The 24559-nt window shown below is 42.5% G+C and overlaps 1 protein-coding gene and 2 non-coding genes across 9 annotated transcripts in view; 1 reads left to right on the forward strand and 2 right to left on the reverse strand.

Annotated features, from left to right (window-relative positions):
* The window catches only part of LOC609365 (CD46 molecule, complement regulatory protein-like), a 43869-nt gene extending 27581 nt beyond the window's left edge, over positions 1-16288 (forward strand). For 4 of the 7 annotated variants that reach the window (XR_005361854.1, XM_038542020.1, XM_038542023.1 and 1 more), the window contains 4 exons: positions 4938-4982; positions 6638-6676; positions 7236-7296; positions 13315-16288. Coding sequence is in view for 6 of the 7 variants with exons in the window: in XM_038542020.1 (XP_038397948.1) it covers positions 4938-4982; positions 6638-6676; positions 7236-7296; positions 13315-13378 (209 nt within the window). In the remaining variant the exon portion in view is untranslated. Of the gene's footprint in view, positions 1-4937; positions 4983-6637; positions 6677-7235; positions 7297-7844; positions 7879-10950; positions 11044-13314 lie in introns of all 7 variants that reach the window. The other 3 variants (XM_038542024.1, XM_038542021.1, XM_038542022.1) reach the window with 3 other exon arrangements.
* A 4772-nt stretch (positions 16289-21060) lies between these two features.
* On the reverse strand, positions 21061-21118 carry MIR29C-2 (microRNA mir-29c-2). Its single transcript, NR_049527.1, has one exon. It is a non-coding gene; the product is annotated as a microRNA mir-29c-2 (primary transcript).
* Positions 21119-21599: 481 nt separating this feature from the next.
* Positions 21600-21665, reverse strand: MIR29B-2 (microRNA mir-29b-2). Its single transcript, NR_049347.1, has one exon. It is a non-coding gene; the product is annotated as a microRNA mir-29b-2 (primary transcript).
* Between the last annotated feature and the right edge of the window lie 2894 nt (positions 21666-24559).

Consider the following 24559-nt stretch of genomic DNA (forward strand, 5'->3'; position numbering starts at 1 on the left):
TAACTATTAGCGAAGCTGAACTTTTTTTGGTCTACTTTGATTTATTCATGTCCTTTGCTTATTTTTCTCTTATGTTTCTATAATATTTTTCTTGTTGATTTGTCAGAATTCATTATAAATGAAAGCCCTGTTAATGAAATGAACAGTTTTTTTCTAGGTTTTTTCCTTTGCCTTAATTTTACTAGTCAGTTTTCTTTTTCAGATTTTTATACTATTGGATATAGATTGCTTTTTATAGTTTTATACATAAGTAGTATATGAATATAAGTCTAAGATTTCAAACACTATAAAAGTATATAGAATAAAAGATTAGCTTTTATATAGAATAAAAGATTAGCTTTTTTTCTCTTTCTCTAGTCCATTACCTGAGTTAATCACTTAATAGTTTTAGGGTGTCTTTTTATCTATTTCTGTACATAAGCATCCTTTTATGTGTAGTTATATATATTTTTGTGTTTTGTTTTCCTTTGTTCTTAAATTAAAATGGCATCATTTTGTTCATATTTTTCTAAAACTTGTACTTTTTCCACTTCATGGATTGGGGTTGTATTTAGATATATTATATCCCATCCTTTTTCATGATGACTTTAAGATATCATCAGGGGCCTTTTATATGTGTAGTTGGGTATATTTATCTTTTCCCTAATGGCTATGTGTTTTGTCTTTTTTTATAAAGTCTTTAGGTCTTCCCCATGCTGAAACATATATTTCAACCATGCATTCTGATTGCATTCTTTGCATTTAATTTGTTGATGCATTTGAAACTCATTGTGGTAGGTGGAGTGAGATAGGGTCCCTCTCTACCCTACCCATCCCCATTCAGTGGCAAAGTAAGAACATCTGTTGATTAAGTTGTCTTCTCTCCAGCTATTTTCAAGTGCCAAATTTATTATAAAATTCTAGTCCTGTTTCTATTCCCTTGAGCTCTACGTTCTTGCACCAGCACCAGATTATGTTTTTATCACAGTACTATGATACGTTTCAATATCTGGCGGAACACTTTTTTTTCAGAAATGTTTATAGACTATTCTGTGTATTAATTTTTTAAAGATTCTATTCATTTATTTATTTGAGAGAAAGAGAGGGAGAGTGCGTGGGTGAGGAGCAAAGGAGAGAGGGACAAGCAAATTCCATGCTGAGCATAGAACCTGACATGGGGCTTGGTATCAGGGCCCTGAGATCATGACCTGAGCTGAAATCAAGAGTCGGATGCTTAACTGACTGAGCCACTCAGGCGCAGTGCCCCTGTGTGTTAATTGCTCTAAATAAACTTTTATTACCATTTTAACCATTGTAAATGTACATCTCAGTGGCAGTAGGTGCATCCACATTATTTATAACCATCACTACTACGTGTTTCTCCAAAATGTTTTCATCTCAAATTGAATCTTAATTCCTACTAAACAGCAACTTTCCATCTCTCCACCCTTCCGCCACTGCAGCCTGACCCCCAGCATTGGCACCCACTATTCTACTTTCTGTCTCTGTGAATTTGACTATTCCAAGTACCTCATAAAAGTGGAGTAATTTCTGGCTTATTGCAGTTAGCATAATGTATTTCTGCTTATTTCGCTTAGGATAATGTTTTCAAATTTCATCCATCTTATAGCATATAGAAAACTTATTTCTTTTTCTGGCTGAATAATAAGTCTGTTGTATTATGTACCACATTTTGTTTATGCATTCATCTGTTGACAGACCCTTGGGTCATTTCTACCTTTTGGCTATTCTGAATCATGTTACTCTGAATAAAAGCATTTGAGTAACTGTTTGAGGCTCAATTTTCAGTTTTGATGGTTCATCTATCTACCTAGGAATGGAATTGCTTGTGTTATATGGTAATTCTGTGTTTACTTTTCTGAGAAATAGCCACACTATCTTCCACAGTGGCCATACCATGTTACCCTTCCCATCAGTGATGCACAAAGATTACAATTTCTTTTTTAAATGTTATTTAAATTCAATTAAATAACATATAATGTATCATTGATTTCAGAGCTAGAAGTCAGTGATTCATCAGTCTTATGTAATACCCAATGCTCATTACATCAAATGCCCTCCTTAATGCCCAACCCCCAGTTACCCCATCCCCCATCCCACTCCCTCCAGCGACCCTTAGTTTGTTTCCTATGATTAAAAGTCTCTTATGGTTTGTTTCTTACGTTTCATCTTGTTTTATTTTTTTCTTCTCTTCCCCCATGATCCTATTTTGTTTCTTAAATTCCACATATAAATGAGATCATAATTGTCTTTCTCTGATTGACTTATTTTGCTTAGTTTAATATCTTTTAGTTCCATCCATGTTATTTCAAATGGCAAGATTTCTTTTTTTTTGATGGCTGAGTAGTATTCCATTGTGTATTTGTGTGTGTGTGTATATATATCTTCTATATCCATTCATCTGTTGATGGACATCTGGGCTCTTTCCATAGTTTGGCTTTTGTGGACATTGCTGCTATAAACATTGGGCTTCAGGTGCCCCTTCAGATCACTACATTGTATTTTAGGAATAAATACCCAGTAGTATAATTGCTCAGTAAGATTCCAGTTTCTCCACCTCTTTGCTAACCCTTGTTCTTTTTTTTTTTTTTTTAAGATTTTCTTTTTTTATTCATGAGAGGCACAGAAAGAGAGGCAGAGACACAGGCAGAGGGAGAAGCAGGCTCCCTGCGGGGAACCCTATGTGGGACTCGATCCCAGGATCCCAGGATCATGACCTGAGCCAAAAGCAGACGTTCAGTCACTGAACCACCCAGGCATCCCGCAACACTTGTTCTTTTTCTGTTCTTTGATAATAGCCATCCTAACACATGTGAAGTAGCATCTCATTGATTTTTGTTGTTTTGTTTTGTTTTGCTTTTTTGAAGTAGGCTCTATGCCTAGCATGGACCCCAATGTGTGGCCTGAACTCACAACCCTGAGATCAAGAGTTGGAAGCTTAACATACTGAGCCAACCTTCTCATTGTGGTTTTTATTTGCATTTCCCTAATGATTAGTGATTAGTCGTCTTTTCGTGTGCTTATTGTCTTTTGCAGATCTTTGGAGAAATGTCTATTCAGGTCCTTTGCCCATTTGCCAAGTCATTTAATTGGCAATTTTTTTTTTTTTTTTTGGTATTGAGTTTTTTGAGTTCATATATTTTGTGTATTAGTGCTTTATCAAGTGTGTGATTTGCAGATGTTTTCTCTCATTCTGTGGATTGCCTTTTCACTCTATTTACAGTGTCCATTGATGGACAAAATCAGTGCCCATTGATTTTCATGAAGTCCAGTTTATCTATTTTTTCTTTTGTTTCCTGTGCTTTTGTTATCACATTCAAGAATAGCTGCCAAATCTAACATCACAAAGCTTGTTCTGTATGTTTTCTTTTAAGAGTTTTATACTTGTAGCTCTATATTTAGTTTTGTATCCATTTTTAGTTAATTTTTGTGGATGGTGTAAAGCAAGGGTCCAACTTCATCCTTCTGAGTTTGGATATCCAGTTTTCTAAGAACCATTTGTTGAAAATTTTGCTCTTTCTCTGTTAAATATTCTTAGTACCCCTAGTGAAATCAGTTGACCATAGTCATAAGGGTTTATTTTTTGAGTTCTTTATTCTGTTCCATTGGTCTGTGTGTCTGTATTTTGCCAATTGCTTCTCTATTTGATTGCTGTAGTTTGTAGTAGTAAGTAGTAAGTTTTAAAATCAGGAAATGTGAGTCCTCCCAACTTTGTAGTTCTTTTTCAAGATTATCGTGGCTATTTTTAGTCACTTGAGATGCCGTATGAATTACAGGTTGTTTTTTTTTTTCTGTTTCTGCAACATGCATATTCAAGATGGTGATGGGGTTGCATTCAGTCTGTAGATTGCTCTGTGTAGTATTAACATTTTAATAATATTAAGTTTTCTAATTCATGAACATGGAATGTCTTTCCACCTATCTTCAGTTCATTTCAGCTACGTTGTGTGGTTTTCAGCCCTTTACCTTCTTGCTTGTTTTATTCCTATTTTGTTTGTTTTGGATGCTATTGTAAATGAGATTGTTTTCTTAATTTCCTTTTTTGAATTGTTCATTGTTAGTATATAGAAACATAGCTGATTTTTGTGTGTTGATTTTGTGTCCTGCAGCCTTGCTGAATTCATTTATTCTAATTTTGTGTGTGTGTGTGTGTGTGTGTGTGTGTGTGTGAGAGAGAGAGAGAGAGAGAGAGAGATCCTTAGAGTTTTCTATGTAAAGGTCACAACATCTAGAACAGGGATCATTTTATTTCTTCCTTCCCAACTTGGAAGCTTGTTATTTCTTCTTCTTGCCTAATTGCTCTGACCAGAACTTCTAATATGTTGAGTGAAAGTGGAAAATCCAGGCCTCTTGTCTTGTTCCTGAACTTAAGGGAAAAACTTTCAGTCTTTGACCAATGAGTATGATGCTAGTGATGGCTTTTTCATAAATTTATTTTATTAATTTCATAAATTTATTTTAACAATAAATACTTGAATTTTTAAAAGATTTTATTTATTCATGAGAGACACAAAGAGAGAGGGGCAGAGATATAGGCAGAGGGAGAAGTAGGCTCCCTGCAAGGAACCTGATGCGGGACTTGATCCCAGGACCCTGGGATCGTGACCTGAGCCAAAGGCAGATGCTCAACCACTGACCGCTCAGGTGCCCCCATAATTTTAACAATATACTTATGATATAGTTGCATAACATACCACAGACTATTGTCACAGGAAATGTTACTGGATATGAAGAATGCTGATCACATACAAATTTACAATATTTTATGATGCTACTTTTAATGGGAAACATTCATGTATATAAGTAAAACAAAATTATGGGTTTTTGCCTGAAGACAAAAATTCAAAACCTATGAATTTAGATGTCTTCAAGCTTTATTTTTTTCCTCTCTCTCTCTTTTTTCTTAACTTATTTCCATTTTTTTTTTTTTTCCCTAGGATCTCCCAAGCCCAGTGATGAAACACCACCTAGTGACACTTCAGGTACTATTTTGGTTATTAATAGCCTTGTATTATGAGACCCTAGCATTCTATGTAAATATCATATTTCAGTTACCTGTAGTTAGAGAAGAAACAGCATGTCACAAATTGGTAATAAGTGACATTTGGGGGGCACCTGGGTGGCTCAGTGGTTGAGCATCTGCCTTTGGCTCAGGGCGTAGTGATCCCAGGGTCCTGGGATCAAGTCCCATATCAGGCTCCACACAGAGCCTGCTTCTCCCTCTGCCTATGTCTCTACCTCTCTCTGTGTGTTTCTCATGAATAAATAAATAAAATCTTTTAAAAAAAATGACACTTGGAGTTATTTTAATAGTGTAGATACCATGGCAGATGTAAGCAGCAGTATGTGTGAATACATATAGACAATGTAATTAAGAGGTACTTCCCCAAATAGGATTCCTAGTAGGGTGAGGTAACTTTCTTAAATGCTATAATTATATATAGGTTAAAATACATAAAACATAACTTGCTGTCCATGTGGTAGTGTTATTTTTTATGGCAATTTGTAGATCAGTTTTCTTTCTCCTTGTATCTTATATACATATGCCTTAAAGTGCTACAGGTTGATTTAGTTTTTCCTATGACACACTGGCATGGCAAACTTCACGTAGGCTAAGATAGTCCACACAATGTATGTTAAAGAATATGAAAAAAAAAAAGTATAGTTGTGACAGTTAAATATAATGATTTCTTGATACGTAAATGAAGAGAAGTATTTATTCTATTTATATTAGACTAGCGTCATATGGTTAACCTTTTTATGACTCTTTAGGCTTGTTCTATTTGCTCTGAACACTGTAGTCAGACTCTCATTGTGCCAGTAAAAACAGTGCGATCTTAAGGTATTAAGCACTTGATAATTTCTTATGAAATGAAAAGATCAGACTTAAACGTGACATTTTATGTTTGACTTCCAGAACTTTAATATAAATAATAGCAGTTTAGAAGCAGGGGTACTCTTGACATCATTGCTAAGAATTAAGATTTTGTAGTATGATTTATTTCCTTCTGGGTAGTCAAAAACAATGTTTAAGTTTCTATGCATTATTTTTATCCATGTGCCCTGGTATTTCATTTCATTTATGTACTTAGAATTTCCTTGGTAATTGGGATTATGTTTTAGTTTTAGGGGATGGAGGATCAGAAGGGGTTGATGATAAGATAAAGTATTATGTTGAAGATTCTACAACTAACATCTGTGTGATAGACAAATGGAAATTGATCTATGACTTAGTCCACATACTCCACTTTTGTGGAAAAAGTATGAATTTCTAACAAAATCACAAACGATAGAATGAATACTGAACTAAACCAACTATAATGGAGTAATCCCTTTTGAAACAATTTTCTTCTAATCTACTAAATAATAATTGTCCTAAGTTTTACTGATATGGTAACTATAGCACAAAACAATCAAAAGTAAAGTTCCTAACAAAGAGTCAGTTTTACAAGGTGGAGCCTAAACATGGGATCCGATTCCAAGGGTTCTGTGATCAGAATGAACTGGACATGCTAGCACTTGTGCTAGAACCAGACTGAGGAATAGTTCTGTTGCCATAGTGTATAGGTAATCTGATCAAAATTAGATGCACACCCTTATGTGCACAATCCTTAAAATGTTTTCGTTTTTTTCCCAGGCAAAGGATACATTGTTGTTGTGATTGTTCTCTGTGTCTGTAAGTACCCCAAACTTTGATGCCACTTAAATAAAAATATTACTCAGAAAAAGTGTGTTAATTATATGTTTATTTAATTAACTGATTTTATTTTTAAAATTATTTTAAACTTAACTTTTCAGTGTCTATAGTTTATGTAGCTTGAAATGAGGTACACCAGTCTAGAACAGCCTGACCTTGTATATGATACACTATGTTTTGCTGGTGGATATATGTCCTTTTATACTATATATGTCCACTTAGTAACAAAGCCTACTAAACACTACATGTGTTTTTGGGATGATTGGTCATGAGTTTGTGTCCCAAAGATGCTTTGAGTAATTTTCTAAACTAAGCAATGATTCTTCTGTGGTTTACTGTGGACTGTTCAAGTGACTCCAGGGAATGAGCTTTGGATAGTGAAGAGTCCAGACAAAATGTAAATAGATAATGTGCTTAAATAAAATAACATTTTTCTGACCACTGAAATGCAACCAACACTTACTTATTTCTGCTGCTAAATTTTGAATCTTGACAATCAGTTCTCTGTTATATACTCTTGTTTCCTGGTTTCTTGTAGCTGCTGGCCTTGTAGTCATTGTCATCGTCGTGTTCGTAGTGTATCGACAAAAGAAGAAAGGGTAAATAAAAGCATATCCCTTCTAATTTATTGTTCTTCTTACTCTTGACATAATTTGTGCAGCTTTTCTGTTTGTCCTGCATGCTGTGTTTTTCTAAACTGTGCCTACATGAGTGTGCCATCCCAGTTGCATTTCTTTACTAAAAATGTCTTAGGTTGCATGTACTGTCACTGCACCCAGAGCCCTCTCTGCAGAGTGGCTCCAGCTATTAGGACTGCAAGAAACATCTCTGTGGGATTTGAGGTTTAAGTTCTATAGCAAATCATGGACCTTTCTGGGTCCTTTCCCACCCAGTTTGACCCTATTTCCTAGATTGGACTAGTGGCCGAGATTAGATTTAGAACTGTTCACTATGGAGACTTAGTTGTATGCACTGGAATTTTTACAATGAAATTTTCCATTTATCTATGTAACTCAGGTAAGAGGCTACATGGGTTCTCAATCTGATTTGCTTTTTTTGTTTTTTTTTAAGTCATTACTTACCTTGTTAAACTGGGGAAAGAAAAGCAGCAGTATTTGATTTCCCTCTTATGTTCTTAATTTACTAGGTTGCTGTAAAATGGTTGGGGGTTGCTGACAGGGGTAAGATTTACAAAGCACCTCATTATTAACTTTATCTGTGTCTTAATCTATATAAATGAAAGGTGAGGAAGCTTAAAATAGAAAAAATTTACCAGTATATATCTTCTGAGCAGAGGAGGGTTTCTAAGCCTCAGACTTAAATGATTTAGGAAAGACTTAGAATAAATTCCAGAACACAGACCAAATTAGGTGCTTTGAAATTTCTGATATTTAGTGATTTGTTTTTTCCCTATTGATTTGAAAATAGCTTTAAAATCAAACAAATAACTTTAAGACCTTTGGTATTCATGGTTTTATGATATATTTTCTCATATATTTAATCATCTGGCTTAGGCTATGTAATAAAAGTACATTACTTACTCATAAAGAGCTCAGATTTTTAAAACATTAGTTTTTCTTTTTTTTAATTTATTTATTTGAGAGATAGAGTGCAAAAGCATGAGGGGCAGAGGGAAAAGAAGAGAGAAGTTCAAGCAGATTCCATGCTGAGCCTGGAGCCTGACACGGGGCTAAACCTCATGACCCTGAGATCAGGACCTGTGCCAAAACCAAGAGTCGGACACTTAACCAACTGAGCCACCAAGGCGCCCCTGCTTAGTTATTTTTTTTTAATACCCACAGTGCCTTCATTTGAGTCTTCAATCTTATATTTGTAGAACACATGATATGCATATTTGATTTCTAAATCAGCAGTAAAATTATGTATACATAGCGTTCTGAGTAGGAAATACGATCAGGGAAATATTTCTACAAGTTCAAAATTTTTGTGTAGAAATAGGTTCTAAAATAAAAAACACAACAAAATAGCTCTCTGCCCTTACTTTGTTTAAACAACACTGTGTCGGGGGCACCAGTGTGGCTCAGTAGCTGAGTGTCTGCCTTTGACTTAGGGCATGATCCTGGGGTCCAGGGATTGAGTTCCGCATCAGGCTCCCCACACAGAGCCTGCTTCTCCCTTTGCCTATGTCTCTGCCTCTTTCTGTGAGTCTCTCATGAATACAAAAATAATATATTTACAAACAAAACAAAACACTGCATCAAAACACATACAAGTTCCTTAACAAGTGTTAATGATACTCTCTGTAGCTACTGTTAACAGGTCTTTTAAAAGTGAGCAATTATCTGAGCAGTGTACCACAGGTGAAAGATTTCCGTAGCATTACCGATCTGAGATTCTGTGTCCAGTGAGCTCGCGGTGATAGTGCTGCCGAGTTACCAGGGTGGAGAATATTATTGTTGTACCTATATTCTTGAAATGTGAAGAAACACCATCAAACTTAATGGTAAACTTTTCCCGTTTAAGATAATTGAATTTTCTAAAAATGCCACATCTGTGTGTATTGTTTTTTTTAAAACTGTGTGGGCTAATGTTTAGCTTTATGTTGCTTTTCAAAAAAAAAAAAAAAAACAAACCAAAAAACCAACAAGATTTCTGTTTATTCTTTGCACTGCCTCATGTCCATCGTCTTTCCCCCTGAGTGGTGTTGCCTCGAAACTTCCTCATGAGACTCTTGGGTGCATGCAGTTCCTTCTCTCTCTCTAGCGGCTAACCCTAGAAGCAGGGCACTAGGCACAGACAGGCCCAGATTCCTGCTAACACTTGGTCCAGAATGGATTTTGATGTAAACTTGAACTTGTGATCACTTGGGAACACAGTTCCCCTTCTGCAGCCTCAATCCCAAAGGACACAAATAGTGTAAGTTGTCATTTTTCAGAGCACCAAACTTATATGAATTATTTGATGAACATGGCCTCATGCCAAAGTGTTCTGCTAGGTTGTCTGTTCCTTAGTCCCAGCTAGGAATAGATTGGGATCCCAGGGCGTGTGAAGCAGGCCACACCAACACACCCTTGCCTTCTTCATTCCAGTTTCCTTTCTTAACTAATCTGCCACCATGCTTTCTGGTCTGGGAGTCCCCAGCCCTTCCTTGCCCTGTGCTTTGTGATGGCTTGAGTCCTGTTTTGCTTGTCATGACTACATAGCTCAGGAATACAGATGCCACTGGTTTACACTGATGTGTTCATATATGGGGAGTGATTTTCATTTCATATATGCATGATTTTCTCTACTCTGGTTATATCATCCCTGGGGAAATGAGAGTTTACCAACATCCATTCGAATTATTTACACAATTGATGCAGTTTATTACCTGTGACTAAATAGGTTTTCCTTTCTTTCTATTAAGGATACTTATTATTTGGTATAACTGAAACGTATTTCTATAATAATGACTGATCCAGTAACTTTATAAGTTTTAAGCTGTCTGTGCTTCAATGAAGGTTACAGGGGGTTTGGGGATTTACTACATCCAGTGGCCAGATGAGGCAGTAGGGAGGGTAGTGACATGGGGCAAAGCAACCAAAGGATCAAATCAACTTTGAACATTTTTCCACTTGGCTCTCAAATTCTTGAGCTTTCAACAAACTCTTAAGAAAATTTAAATGACTGATAAATAAGAAAGGATTTTGTAGTTAGTCAAGAGAGCAGCCTTAGATCCATCCCAGAAAAATGGGATGTCCAGTCGTAAGATTTGCAGACGCCTTCCCTGGGGGTGCAAACAGATATACCTCAGGAGGACACTGTACTTGACATGCCTGAAAAAGTCTGCCTTGTCATGACATTGACTTTTTTATTGGTGTTCAATTTGCCAACATACGACATTGACTTCTCAGACAGTAGTGCATGGATTTAACATATGCTCTGTGTATTCCGTCTAAATCTGAGGTGTGAGAGACAAAGGGCCATTTGTCCTCACGCAGTCTTACTGTGAAAGTTTATTTTATTAGCATCAGGCTAAATGGATTCAGAGGTAAACAGATTACACAGAAACTTAGAATCTGTTCATCTACTGGGTGATCTATAAGACATCAGAGTTAAAGTCACTTCTTACACGAAATTCCTGCTTCAAGTACCTAAATGAGAATCAGAAAGTTGTAATTTTATGAATCTAATTGTCAGCTGCACTTCCCTTTTCCTCTGTCATTGATTTTTATCCCACTTGTGACGCTGTTCTACTTCCTTTTGGTTTGATATGACTGTTTTATTCAGCCCTCTTCCCTTCCTCTGTTCAGCACATACCAAACTGGTGAGAGCCACAGAGAAGTAAAGTTTAATTCTCTCTGAGAAGAAGAGATGAGAGAAAGGTTTGCTTTTATCATTAAAAGGTATTGGTTTTGTGTGTTTCTTGTCAGAGATGTCCTATCTAGAACAGAAAATATTCAATGAATATTTAGATATCAGTACCCTGAACTAACATATATTGGCAGTAAACATCCAGGCAGACACTTAGATTCCTGTTCCCTTTGCTAAATTATTGATTTTTTTATACTATTCCTGTTTTAAATAATATGTCCTGGTAGGCTTTTACTTTGACACAGGCTCCAACTGAGTAATGTCTCCATTGTCCTTTTATCAGACTGTCTGGCTTCCTTGACCTCTTAGTAGCTGTGAACCCAAAAGGGCAGAAATTTTTTAGCCCAGTGAGAAATAATCATAAAGTCTGTTCATTTTAAGTGCAGGGAGGGAAAATATCCTTTTTCAGAAACCAAAATACATTTCACTTAATTTTGTAAAAGCATTCAATTTCAATTCATAAATATTAACTTTAAAGGCATTTATCAAAAAAAAATTCTAAAAAAGGCATTTATCTGTTTTCCATGAACAGAATATTTTTAGTGTACAAAGAGAAACCAAACAAAAACTCCTTAGATTTTGAAAAACTGAATTGGCTTGCCTTAGACCCTTTGATTCAATCCACTTTGGGTTGTCGAATGAAATGAATTGGAAGTGTTCCTCTCTTTGCACCAGAATGTGTGTCTCCCTGGCCAGGAGGAGAGAAGAGGTGATTCTCACCACTTACCGTGTGAGGTGCTACCTTGTGTTACAGCCAAGAGTTGGGGAGCAGACTCTACAAAGGCCAATAGGAAGGGCAATGTCTTGGTAAAAGCAGAGTGGTATCTTGGGTCACAGGAGCAAGAGGAAGATAGGACACACCAACCAGAAGTGGCAGTCGGAGCCCGCCCAGTCCCGTGAATCTTCTTGGTTTCTTAGACCTTTGCAAAGGCTACAGCCAACCAGGAAGGTAGATTTCAGTCTGTTGGGAGCTTCAAGGTGTCTATAAACCTTTGAAGGTAATCTGTTGGATGCTGAAGGTAATATAAAACACCCATCATTAGTAATCCAGGGTTAGATTTTCACCACCCTTAAACTGCTTCTTTGTGCTCTCAAATAAGTGTTTCTTAAAATTTATGTGAATCCTTTGTGTCTTTCTCCTCTTTTGGAGTCTATTTAAAATTCTGTTCAAAGAACAGGATTCCACCACTGTACAAACAAAAGAAGTACTGACTCCAAAAAGTAGAAGAATATGGCAGTCATGGAGAATTCACGGACGGTCCTAACTCACAATATCAACTGGCTCACAGTAGTCCTCCGGAAATGGCTCCATCACAAGTATATTTTTGTGACAGTGGTGGCTCATCTGATGGCCTCCCCGCCAAAGAAGTCTGAGGGTATCCCAAAACTAACATGGTTATTAGTTAGCTCTTAGGGTGGGGAGGCCTCCCTGAAATGTTCGCCGTGGCACACAGACTGGTGAACAGCTGACTTGTCCAGAGCTGGTTTTCGTCTGTCCCTCCTAGTCATTTCACTAAGGCAGGGACTGGACCTGTGTTTTCCAATTCAATAGTTGATAGTCTTGTGGACTTCAAAGTGCCTAGTCCTGTATCAGCTGTGCTGTACCCATAAAATACACACCAGACTCTAAAGACTTAGTATAAAAAATGTAAAATAACACGTATATTGGGTTAAAAGTAAAATACATTAAAATTAACTTTGCTAGCCTCTTTTACTTTTATTAACGTGGCATCTAGAAAATGTAAACTTAAGCCATGTGATTTGCAGCACATTTCTTTGGACAGCACTGGGCTAGAATAATAGATGTTAGAAAGATGTCTATCGTTACCATAAAATTGTGATGTTACCCTTAGTTATTGAAGACAATTTCTTAGTGAAACATATGATTTGCTTGACAGTAGGGCTAACTGGGGCAGTGTTAGACCTGAAGCCTGGTGGAATTGTTACCTTCTTAATAGTTTCATCTCAGAGCCAGGTTTAAAATTTCAGTATAAGCAAAATAGGTGTTTCTCTCCAGTCTTTCCCATTAGCCCTCATTTTAATTTAAATGAGAAAATATTTACTATGTACTTTGTGTCATACTGCTCTGTTGTTTTGGAGAGAATCAAAAATATAATACAGGGATAGAAGGGTTTCTAGAGTGAGACTAGTAGCATATTTGAAATTATTTTTTAAAAGTCATTTATTTCCTAGTTCAGGCCCTCTTCCAGTTTCTTTAATTGTCAATTTTCTAAATAGACTTTGGAATTGAACTTATGTACTTAATGATATTTATCTTTAATACTTTTTATCTCGCCTTATAGGAAAAGTGATATTAGAGCGGAGTACAGTGCATACCAGGATAAATCAGCTACGACAGCAGAGTAGATGCGCTAAATGGTTTCTACACATCAGTTTATCTTTTGAGATCCACAGTAAATTCACACAGCTTCTATGGAAAACAGTATAAACCTTCCTCAAAAAATTAAGAACAGAGAACTACCAGATGATCCAGCAGTTCTACTCATGGGTATACATGCAAAGGAAACAAAATAACTGTGTAGCACTGTTACTGCAGCAGCATTTACAAGAGCCCAGACAGGGAAACAACCCAAGTGTCCACGGACAGATGAATTGTTAAAACGTGGTATACAAATGCGGTGGCATACTATTCAGCCATTAAAAAGAAGGAAATCTTGTTCTTGAGGACAAAATATATGGACCCTCCAGGCATTTTGCGAAGTGAAAGAAGTCAGAGACAAATACTGTATGATCTCACTTATTCGTAGAAACTAAAAAACAACCAACAACAACAAACTCCTGGAAACAGAAACCAGATTGGTGGTTGCCAGTGCTAGGGGCAGAATTGGATGAAGGTCGTCAGAGGGGACAAACTTCCAGTTCTAAAATTAGCAAGAACTGGGATATAATTAATTAACGTGCGGCCTGGTGACTGTCAGTAGCAGTGCTGTATGTATATTTTTTTTAAAGATTTTATTTATTTATTCATGAAAGAGACAAACAGCCAGAGACACAGACAGGTAGAAACAGGGTCCCCGTGGGCGGCCCAATGCAGGACACAGTCCCAGGACCCCAGGATCATGACCTGAACCAAAGGCAGATTCTCAGCCACTGAGCCACTCATTTTTGTGCCCCAGATCTTAAAAGTTCTGATCAGGAAGGCAAAAATTTTTGTGACTAAAGTGATAGCTGTCAACTAAGTTGATTGTGGTAGTCATTTCGGAATATATACATTATCAATTCATGCTGTATGCCTTAAACATAGACAGTGTTATATGTCAGTTACATCAATAAAACAGGAAGGGGAGAAAAGGATTTATAATTATTCTGTAGTTTTTTTCACTCCCATGAATGCAACCCTTAAGGCATAACGCTAGCATTTTAATGTGGTTTGAATGTAGTCACCATCCTTTGATGCTGCTTTGAACAGTGTATGAATTTGGGTATGAACTTCTGGCCTCTTTTCCCTTAAATAACACGTGCACTTAAAGGACAACTCGGCACAGTTTGCCTGCTAGTATATAAGTGGGGAAATAATTCTTTTTTAAGAATTTTTTATTTATTTAATCCTGAGAGACACAGAGACAGGGGAAACTACACTCTGAGTGCACAGTGCTCGTCCCATGGGGAAATAATTTTTAAAATAACTCCATTTGTAGAGAACTATATAGTTCAAGATAAATTACATTTCATTGTTTAAAAAAAAGGGGATTTTAAAATCTTTTTTGTTCAAAGATTAATGCCAAGTCTTGATTCATTCTTTCAACAACTCTATGTTTTAGATATTGTTTAGTGTCAAATGCCTTTACAAATATGTGTATGCTGCTTCTGCCCTTAAACACTAGAAAAAAGTGGGGCAGTTAGTTGAGTGTCTGCCTTCAGCTCAGGGTGGCATCAAGTCCCACATCGAAGCAGAGTGAGGAGTCCCACATTGAGGGAGTCTGCTTCTCCCTCTGCCTATGTCTCTGCCTCTCTCTCTGTGTCTCTCATGCACTAAGAAATAAAATCTTTAAAAAAAAATTAGAAAAAAGAACACTGCATATTGGGATTTTGAACATTTGACTTCCTTATTAACTAAGAATGTTGGAAAATGCTCGAGGATAGAATTGCATATATATATTTTTTTAAGTATTTGTAATTTCTTGGTGATTTAAGGAAGCTAAAAAATGTATGGCATCGGTGCTTCGCTTTTTAGAACATCAATAAGCAGTCTGAGTAATCAATTAGGAATTCAAAATCCGTTGCAAACTCCTGTATGACATCAGAGAGCCTTAAACAATGTCATGTGAAAGGGGTGAGTTTAGCAGGAATATATCCATCAGATAACCTCAGGTTGCATCAGAATCTTACTTTTTAAGAGCATCGCAGGCTAAAACCCGAGTAAAAATTCAGCCATGTATTTCAGAAAAGAAAACGGGGTTTCTGCCTTGGTCACACAAGGGGACAGAAAAAGCAAACAGCTGAGGTAGCATCTGATGCTCGGGCCCAACAGAAGGGGGCCTGTGAGTCCTCACACCAGGCAGGGTCTCTCAAAGAAGCCCCGTGGGCAGAGGACGGCACCTGGAATTCAGATGATGCTTTTCCCCTTGTTTTGTTTTGTTTTGCACTTTTATATATTTAGTAGCACAAATTAGGCCAAAGAAATGTTTCCTGGAGAAGGATGTGATTGGGAATGGAGCACGGACCGGAGTTAAGAATTGTCCTACAGATAAAGGCCCGTTCGTGAGGCACAGCGAGTGTTCCCTCGGGGATCTGGCCAGGGACTTGGGGAAGAGAAGCTTGAACATAAAGAAAGAGGAAATCTGAATTAAGCACAGAGGTGAAGTTTTATAATCCCCATGCACATACTTTTCAGGGACGTAGCACTTGCTTAGAAGCAAGGGATGGCTGTACTGTTTATTTTTGACAAGCCGAAATGGAGCGTTTTTCAACCAAAGATCATTATGCTTTTGAAAATATATGGACTTTTATAGTCGTTTCTGCTTCAGATTTAGATTTTTCATTTTAGTAGATTTATATGGGAAACGGATGTATATGTGTAAATATAAATTCTGTTTGTCAGATATTGACAAATGCGTGGGCAAACCTTCAAATGGAAAGTTCCATGGAATTACATGGAAAGAAACGCTTGGAACCTGTGAACAGTTTGCTACAGCTGTCAGAATGGATTTGCAGTGAAAGAAGAAGTCTCGTGGGCAGGGGTCTTTACCGTTCATTGCTTGAAAAGTGGATCTTCAGATGTTGCAAAAAATAAACCGTGAGCCGTGGAGAACCGTATGGGTGGCGACGTGTGCGTTGGCAGAGCGTCCTCCCCCAGAGTGCAGGCGGTGCGGGGGGCCGGGCCCTGGGAGCCCCCCTCCCACCCCGGGGCGCAGAGCTGCCGCCCTCCTCGAGGGCTTCCTGCGGGGAGACCCCAGCTGCCCCCCGGCCTCGCCTGCACCTGCTGTGCACCTGCTCCCCTGCGGCCCGCAGCCCTCGGGGCCTCGGTCGCCGCCCCTCATTGCTCGCCCTGGGTGCCCTGGGTCTGGAAGGACACCTGCCTTCCTCGTGTGGGATGTGGCCTGGGTGTATGGGATTTTTTTTTTTAAGCTTCCCAAGTGATTATAATATGCAGCTAAGGTTGAGAACTTCTGCATTAGTGATTTATAAAGCGATTTATAAATTTACAGTGACAAAGTAAAGGCTTATTATTTACAAAAGCAAATTAGGGTTTTATTAATTCAGCCTACTTCATTTATTTTTTAAAATTTTATTTATTCATGATCGAGAGAGAGAGAGAGGCAGAGACATAGGCAGAAGGAGAAGCAGGCTCCCTGCAGGGAGCATTATGTGGGACTCGATCCCAGGACCCGAGGATCCCAGGACCCTAAGCCTAAGGCAGAGGCCCAACCCCTGAGCCACCCATAGGCAACTGAAGTATTCTAAAATTTAGTAATGCCTGACAGCTAGCTGCAACCAAGAAGGAGCTTCCTCGCATAAACATTTGCATATTTCTACTCAAAAGCAAGATGTAACATAGTCTACTGACTTCCAGAAACAGTGCAAAATTGAGTGCCTGTGTACGTGGATTTTTTTTTTTTCCACCTAAGCAATGCTGCTTTCATCATTTCCAGGATCCTCCGGAAAGGTTGCCCCAAAGGGGTCAATCTTTATACCGCGTAGCACTGCTGCCCTCCTGTGGGCTCTGCGGGCATAGGCCATTCCCGGAGTCCGTCCAACTTGGTCATTATTCAGAGGTTCCAGTCATTGTTGTGATTCCCAGAAATTTTTAATTTCATTTTGGATCTAGTACTCACTAGGTCCTTGCTGCTTTCCTTCTGTGAAATCCAACATCTTAAAAGGGCTCTGTCCCTTGTTGCTTAAATATGGAAAAAGTAGACTATTGGGGGCTGTGATCCTTACACTTTTTCCTTCCCTTCACTTATGTATCTGATGGCAAACGAGTCGCCACAGGTATAGGTCACAGTGAGAAAGTTACCTGCCCGGACTCCTGACTTGGGATCCCAAGAAAACTTGTACAGGGGGAGTAAAACTTACATTAGCAGGAGAAGCTGCTTATGTTTACGTCATTTATCCCCCTCACACAGCTTAAAAAAAAAAAAAAAAACGATTTTATGTGGCAGTGGCAAGCCTTGTGCCGAACTATGGAAGCCAAGCGAGAGCTCCGGCATCCCGGTGCTCAGGGCCGGTGGCTTCAGGGCGCATCTGGCCACCTCGGCCCTTTAGGTGAGCACTTCGTCACGGTGCCTGGGGAAACGCCACTCATCTGATCACCCAGCACCACCTGCAGAGGCTCCTGGGAAAACACCCCCTCCGTTTGTCTTTGGCCTGGGGCTTGGGTAGCACCTGGGCAGGACCCCATGGCACCATGCTTCTCCCGCTCTAGTGTGCAGGCAGGTCTTGCTGAGACGCAGATTCTGAGTCCGGGGAGCCGGCTGGGGCCCGAGGCTGAGCCCTGCCCTCTGTGGTTTGGGAGCCCTGCCCCTGACCTGTGATGCTACCTCTGGCGCTGAGGGCCTTGGCACATGGGATCCGGGCGGGGCCCTCACTGTAATCACCAGCTTCCCTGCAGGGGAGCCCTGGGGAAGCTGACAGCAGGAGGGGCGGTGTGACCCTGTGCTCTGCTGCCGGCCTTGGGGGTGGAGGCAGGGCCCTCGCGCCAAGAGCGCAGCTCTGGGAGCTGGAAAAGCAAAGGAACGGATCCTCCTCGGACCTGGACCTCTGGCGGAAGCCCAGCCCTGCCAAGGCCTGGAGTCCAGCCTCGGGAAATGATGTCACACTTCCAGGACTGAAAGAAACGAGGCGGTGGTGTTTTAAGACAATGTGTGAATGCTTGAGTGGCACCCAGATCCCCACGTTAAAATCCTACCCACCCCCACCCCCACCCCAGGTGACAGGATTAGGAGGTGGGGCTTCTGGGGAGGGATTAGGTCAGGAGGGCAGAGCCTTCAAGCCTTCATGAATGGGATGAGTGGCCCTGTGAAGAGGCCCAGGAGCGACCCCTCAGCTCCTCTGGCCTGGGAAGGCAGTGTCTTGAAGCGGAACGCGGGCTCTCACTGGGCCCTGAATCTGCAGGCACCCCGACCTTAGACTTCCCAGCATCCCAGACCGGAAGTGCGTGTTGTGTCTAGGCTGCCGGGTCCCTGGTGTCTTCTTACAGCCGCCCAAGGAGGCTAAGACCAACCCCCAGTTGTTGTACTTGTTACAGGACACTCCTACACCCACGCCAGGGGTCCTCACACCCGTGTTGTGTAGGAAAGCCTCTTAGAAGCAAGCCCACAGAGGAGTGGCTGCACATCAGTCACCTGGGGAAACTGGGACCAAACGGTAGGTCCCAATCCCAGAACAGTATAACCAGACCCTATGTGGTGCACCCTTAGAATCATTAAAGGCTACTTGGGTGAGTCTAATTATAAGGTAGTGTGGAGCCCTAGTGAGTAAGAATACGCCCAAATTAGAACTTTTCTTGTGTTCAAGCAAAGCCCTTAACCTTGCCCCAAACATGGATACCCCACCTGCTAAGTTGTCCCTAAAACCATACACCAGCTTCTTGCAGCCCAGGGCCAACATCTTAGGTGAATTACCAGGTTCCAGACTTCACACGTTCTCTTTTGCCTAAATTGGTCAGATCAGACTCACATCCTATTAATTCACCCGCGCTCATTTCCACAGATGGGAAGTATTCGCCAGTTGACAAGCTGTGTGAGGCCTCAGTCCAATCCTCCCTCTCTCCACTTACCCACCTACAGCTAAAGATGTGGCAAAACCTGGGTAATGGGGACTCCTGTCTGACACAGCATTTTCTCCCTAAGTGGACAGCATGGCCCTAAAAACTGGATTCAAGATGTCTCCAGAAGAAACATCCTGCTTACCAATTTGTTAGGAAGAGCTACCTTGGAGCAGCAATTTTAGGTAAAGAGCTGTGGCATCTAGATGAATCAAGCGAATGAATGAATCCCAAGTGAGAGGCACCTCTGCTATATGGGGCATGCATTTTGCTCCTCAGGACCGAGCTGCGTGGCCCTATTGCACTCGCTAAGGGCACAAGAGGCCACCTCTATGGAAACGATGTCTCGAGTCATTGTTTTGCTGTTTTGATGCTGAACTGGACCTTCTAGCATGTCTAGCAGTTGGGGACAGGAACTGGAAGGAAGATCCATGTTGCCTACTTGCTTCATGTGTAAACCGAGGCTGGAGCTTGGGACACCTCAGGGAACCAAAAGTCGGTTGAATTAGTTACAAGCGAGCCAAAGCTGTTATACCCACAGGTCTCCTGTACCTCGCTTAGCCAAAAAGGGAGTAAAACAACTGTGGGCCTTTTTTTTTTTTTTTTTTTTTTTGGTACAACTGTGGGTCTTAACGATTCCCACCATCACATCCTGCTCCTGCGGACGAGCACATGGATTCTTCACTCAACAGCCCGAAATAGCGCTGCAGCTGCAGCGAGGGGGTGTGGCCCATCCCCTGGGCAGTGTTCCCAGCAGATGCTGCACCACCCCCCATCCCCACCCCACTGGGCAGGGCGGCCATCTGGGGGATGCGGACTTGGGAAAGCTTCCCAGGTGGTACAGTTGCCACCACTTACTGTGAACCACTGGCATGGAATGCGAGTACTGCAGGTAGCTCACAGGTGGCCACATGTCAGGTGCCAAATGCTCACTCAAGGGCCACAGCCCTTCTCCCTGAAGAGTCCCCAGGTGTAAGCCCCCCTACAGTCAAATCTGGCCAGTCACTGAACACCTTACAGAACTGGTTCGCCCTGCCCTCAAGGGTTCATAGAAACTTAGATTCACAAGTAGACCTCCTGCATCTTTTGTAAAGTAACGAGAATCATCAGGCTGCTCTCCTTGACCAGCCATGTGACGTGTGTTCAGTTACACAAAATTTCTCGAAGGATCCCTGACCACAGAGGTGCCAGGGCTGCTGCCCACCGGGAACCAACCTCAGTTTCCCCATCAGGAAGGAGCATCCCTTCACCAGGCTTGAACATTTCTCTTTTCTGTGATCTTTTCTCTCCTTTTGTTTCTTGGCTCACAGAACTGCAGTCTCGTCTTAATGGGCTGGCTTCGTTTTTAATGTGTGTCTGTGTAACCTTCCGTAAAGTCTCAGAAGGTAGGTAAAATCTGCATCGCAAGTCGCCTTTTCAGGACCCCACGTTATCATGGAATCATGAATGGGAAATGACAGAAGAAAAACAAAGATGTGACTAATAGAATAGAGTAAAATATTTATTCAGGTCAGGATGCAGGAATAGACTCTGCACAGAAAGATAATTCAACAGCACCATTTATAGCACATACAGCACCACATTTCAGCAAAATGCAACCCAGGACATCAGATACATTGTAGCCATTTGTTTTTTAAAAAATACATTATGTTCTCTCTTACCTCTGCAATAAGGTATCATAGATGCAGCTAAAGAAGTTAGTGAACAAAGTGCCAGATCGTCCTTCCCCACTCTCTGCCCATCCTTCTTCCAAGAAACCACAGGCGGCCGCTCACCAGAGTTGGCATGAGGCTTCGAGGCTGCTGCTTTTCCCCCTACATCATAACCGATTTCAAATGGTGCTAGACAAAAACAGACTCTGAACACCAGGAGAAATCGGTCAGCCTGTGTAAGAGATGGGTCCGGTGGTGCTCCTGGGGGTCCTGCACTTGGCCGTGCGGTGGCAAGTCTGACTCCAGCTGCACCGCAACGGCAGCTGAATGTTCCAGGGCGTCTAGGAGCAGGTGCAGTGCTAACGTGGATGGAACCGTCCTCCGGGTCTGCAGCCTCGCCCCTCCCCGGGTACAGTCAGGTACCACATGGAGCACTGCCCTGCGCTCTAAGGCCCTAGGGACAGGTGACCCCTGGTGGCTGCTGCAAGCTGGCACAACCTCTGCCCCTGCTCAAAGGCAGAGATGCTTCTAAACCCAACACCCTCCCCACACTGTCACCCCTCCACAACCCACGTACGCTAGGGTGCATCTTCCTTGTCAAGGCCTTCCTCTCTTGAGTCAGCTCGGGCGGTAGGAGGAGGGCGCCTGTCCCACCAGCGGAAGCTCCTCTGCAGGCGGCCCTCTGCTGCGCTGCAATTCTTACTCCTAAAACACTGATTTCAAATGGTGCTAGATACAAAGATGGAAAAATCTAAGCCACCATGTGAAACCAGCTTCCAGAAGAAGAGGATCTCACTGAAGAGAGAATGAAGGTGTAGCTGGAAGAGCCAGGCTCTTCGACAGGAGGTATGTCTTCTCAGAGTTCCGCTTGGGACGTGACATCGCGATCCATTAGACACAGCAAAGAGCTACCCAGTGACGCTGGACGAATGTTAAAGTCCCGACAGGGGCTTCACATGGACAGCAGCAATACAAAACTCATGAAGCCTAGTTAATTATGTTCAATTCCACAACCAGTCCTAACAGATTATTCTATGATAAAATACAGTCTCCCGGAGCTATTATGAAAAATGCACTGATATTTTCATTAGCATTGCCCTGCTTTGTAAAATATTTCACAGTACGTGAAGTGTTTTCTGCTGCTATCTCACGTCCTCGGGAAAGCAGCACCCCCTCCGCCCCTGAGGTTCTAGCCAGTACACAAAGGGGAGTTCACCCGGGCCAGGTCCACTCTTCCCTGCGCCTGGGCTCCTCCTTCCCAGCCTTATGTAAGGCCCGGAACACTGGCAAATCTTATTTATCCTCTGCCATGACACCCAAAAATGTGGTGTCCTAAAACTGTGTTAAGCAGATAATCCTCTAACACGAAAACGGAGTTTCATGTTGTTTTCAAAATCTATCTGAAAAGAAGATTTGCATCCTGTGTTCACATGAGATTTCCCCATCTCCTAAAATGCGACGCTTTGGGGTTGTCTGAGGCTGGGACAACATGTCTATTTCCCGGAATGCCACAACCAAGGAAAGAGGAGACGGAGTGGAGCCTGCACCTTCCAGGCTCTCGACCCGCTCACTCTGCAGGCCTCCGCACGCAGGCTTGCATTTCCTGCGGCTCCTGGGAATAACAGCACATGCTGCTCCAGGAAAGAGGGCGGGAAATAAAAGTCGAGCACTGAGGGTTAGGGCTCTCTACTCATGTCAGTCCCACGAAGCAGGTACTGTTCCCACGCTCGCGGGAGAAGCTGCTCCTTAACGTGGCTCAGGAGCCTGCTCACTGCCACGTGATCAGGACATGGAGCAGATCCCACGTCTCACTCCGCGGTCCCTGTTTCTGCCCCTCTGCCCCCAGGCCTGCTCTGTGGCTGTTCTATTGGCTGTTCTATCATCTCACTATGTTCCTGAGCTCAACTGTGAGCAAGGGCGGGGGCGGGGGGAGTCCTCGGCAAGGTTTCTGCATGGCCATGGAGATGTGGACAATGTGTTTAGCTTGGGTCCACAGGAGCCCAGCTGATTTTGTGGGGGGGAGGGGGACCTGGTGCTCTGAGCTGGCCTACTGTGTCCTCCTGCACCCATAGCATGGCTGTGGTCAGGGGCGGGTGGGGTGGGGAAAGCGCTGGAGATGAACCGCATCAATGCCTGTGCTGGACTCCAGATTCTGACCCCAGCACACAGATCTGAGCCCAGGGCCTTTGCATGGCCTCAGGCACTGATGGGAGAGCAAGGCAGCGGCTCCAATTGAGGACACCTGCTGTCCACAGCTGGACCCCACGAAGCAGGTAACTTCCAGGGTTGTAAGGTCAGGAAGTAAGTGGAAACTAATAGTCATTTTTGTAGGGTCCTATGAAATGGAGGGCGTGGGGGGGGGGCAATTGGAGCTCTACATTGGGTACTTCTAGCTTTTCTGCTTTTGATTCCAGGTGTACGCTCCCTCCTTAGCAACTTCCAACTGCCAGTAAGCGCAGCACCTTTCCTAACGTGTTGCCACACAGTGTTTTTCCGTGATCCAGAGGCCCCCTCCTCCATATGCTGCTCCTTCTTCCCAGGACGTTCTCAGTCCACCCTCCCAAAGCTCCCGCCCCTCAACCCTCCCCCAAGTAACACAGGTCGCCTGAAGCTTTCCCCAGGGGAGCCAGGGGTTTGGTTACACCCTCTCACAGCACCTGGTTCTTGTGCGTCTTTGGGATGCACGTATGTCACGTGGTCACCAGGGTGCTGAATTACTGTGTCCCCTGCTGCCCAGGAAGCATCAGCCCAGAGTTCAGAGGAGGAGCGGCCCAAGGCAGAGGTGCAACGGTCACCGAGGGCGCCAACAGCCATGAACTAGAGTTTGGGCTCCCGCCACCTGAGCTCTACAACTCCGTTCTCTGCAGGAAGCGAGACATCACTGACAACACATCACCAGAACACTTATCTAAAACAAGATGAGGGGGAAGAAAGTCATCTCAGCACCAAAGCCTTTCGCCCTTCCAACCGCCCTGGATACAAGCTTCTGTTCGGGTCTCAGCCCTCCCGGAAGAACCAGGCTTTGGCTCACAGAGTCTGCTGAGCAATGACTCACTTACCTGAAGCTAGCTGGTGTTTTCGTTCCCGAGCTGGGTGTAGCTGGGTGCTCTGAAGGGGGCCAGGAGGGGTGTGCTCTCCCTGGCACCCAGCTTTGAAGGCCACCTAGGGCTCTGCCGTCAGAGGCGGATGGTGTGACCCTCCCGCCCAGCCCAGTGGCCCCACGCAAACTGGCCAGTGGGGAGGGTTTGCAGGGCTGGCCAGGAAGGAAAACCTCCCAAAACCCAGGGGTGGGGGTGTCAGCTCTGGGAGGGGCCCCCATGCAGGAAGAGGGTTCGGGAAGCACGCTGCAGCCCCCGTCCATTTCTGTGCAGACATTCTATTTGGAGGCTTTTCCACCCCCTCGTGCCGTGGACACTCCTCTGCCTGGGCAGGGCCCGAGGGTGGAGGAAAGGTCACCACACACTGAATCACAACACAGTGGCTCTAAGTCCTGCTCGGCCCAGACTCTGAGAACAGGGGCCTGCACTTTCCCGGAACGGCCCTCCGTTCTCCTAAAAAGAGCGACGGCTCACGAAGACCGGTTCAAACGCTCCAGGTCTGGGACAGGAAACAGGATGGGCCAGAGAAGCCTCAACGGCGTGCAGCAGCAGCAGGGCAGTGACCTGGAGA

This window comes from Canis lupus, chromosome 7, assembly GCF_011100685.1.
Source record: "Canis lupus familiaris isolate Mischka breed German Shepherd chromosome 7, alternate assembly UU_Cfam_GSD_1.0, whole genome shotgun sequence".
Classification (NCBI taxonomy): domain Eukaryota; kingdom Metazoa; phylum Chordata; class Mammalia; order Carnivora; family Canidae; genus Canis; species Canis lupus.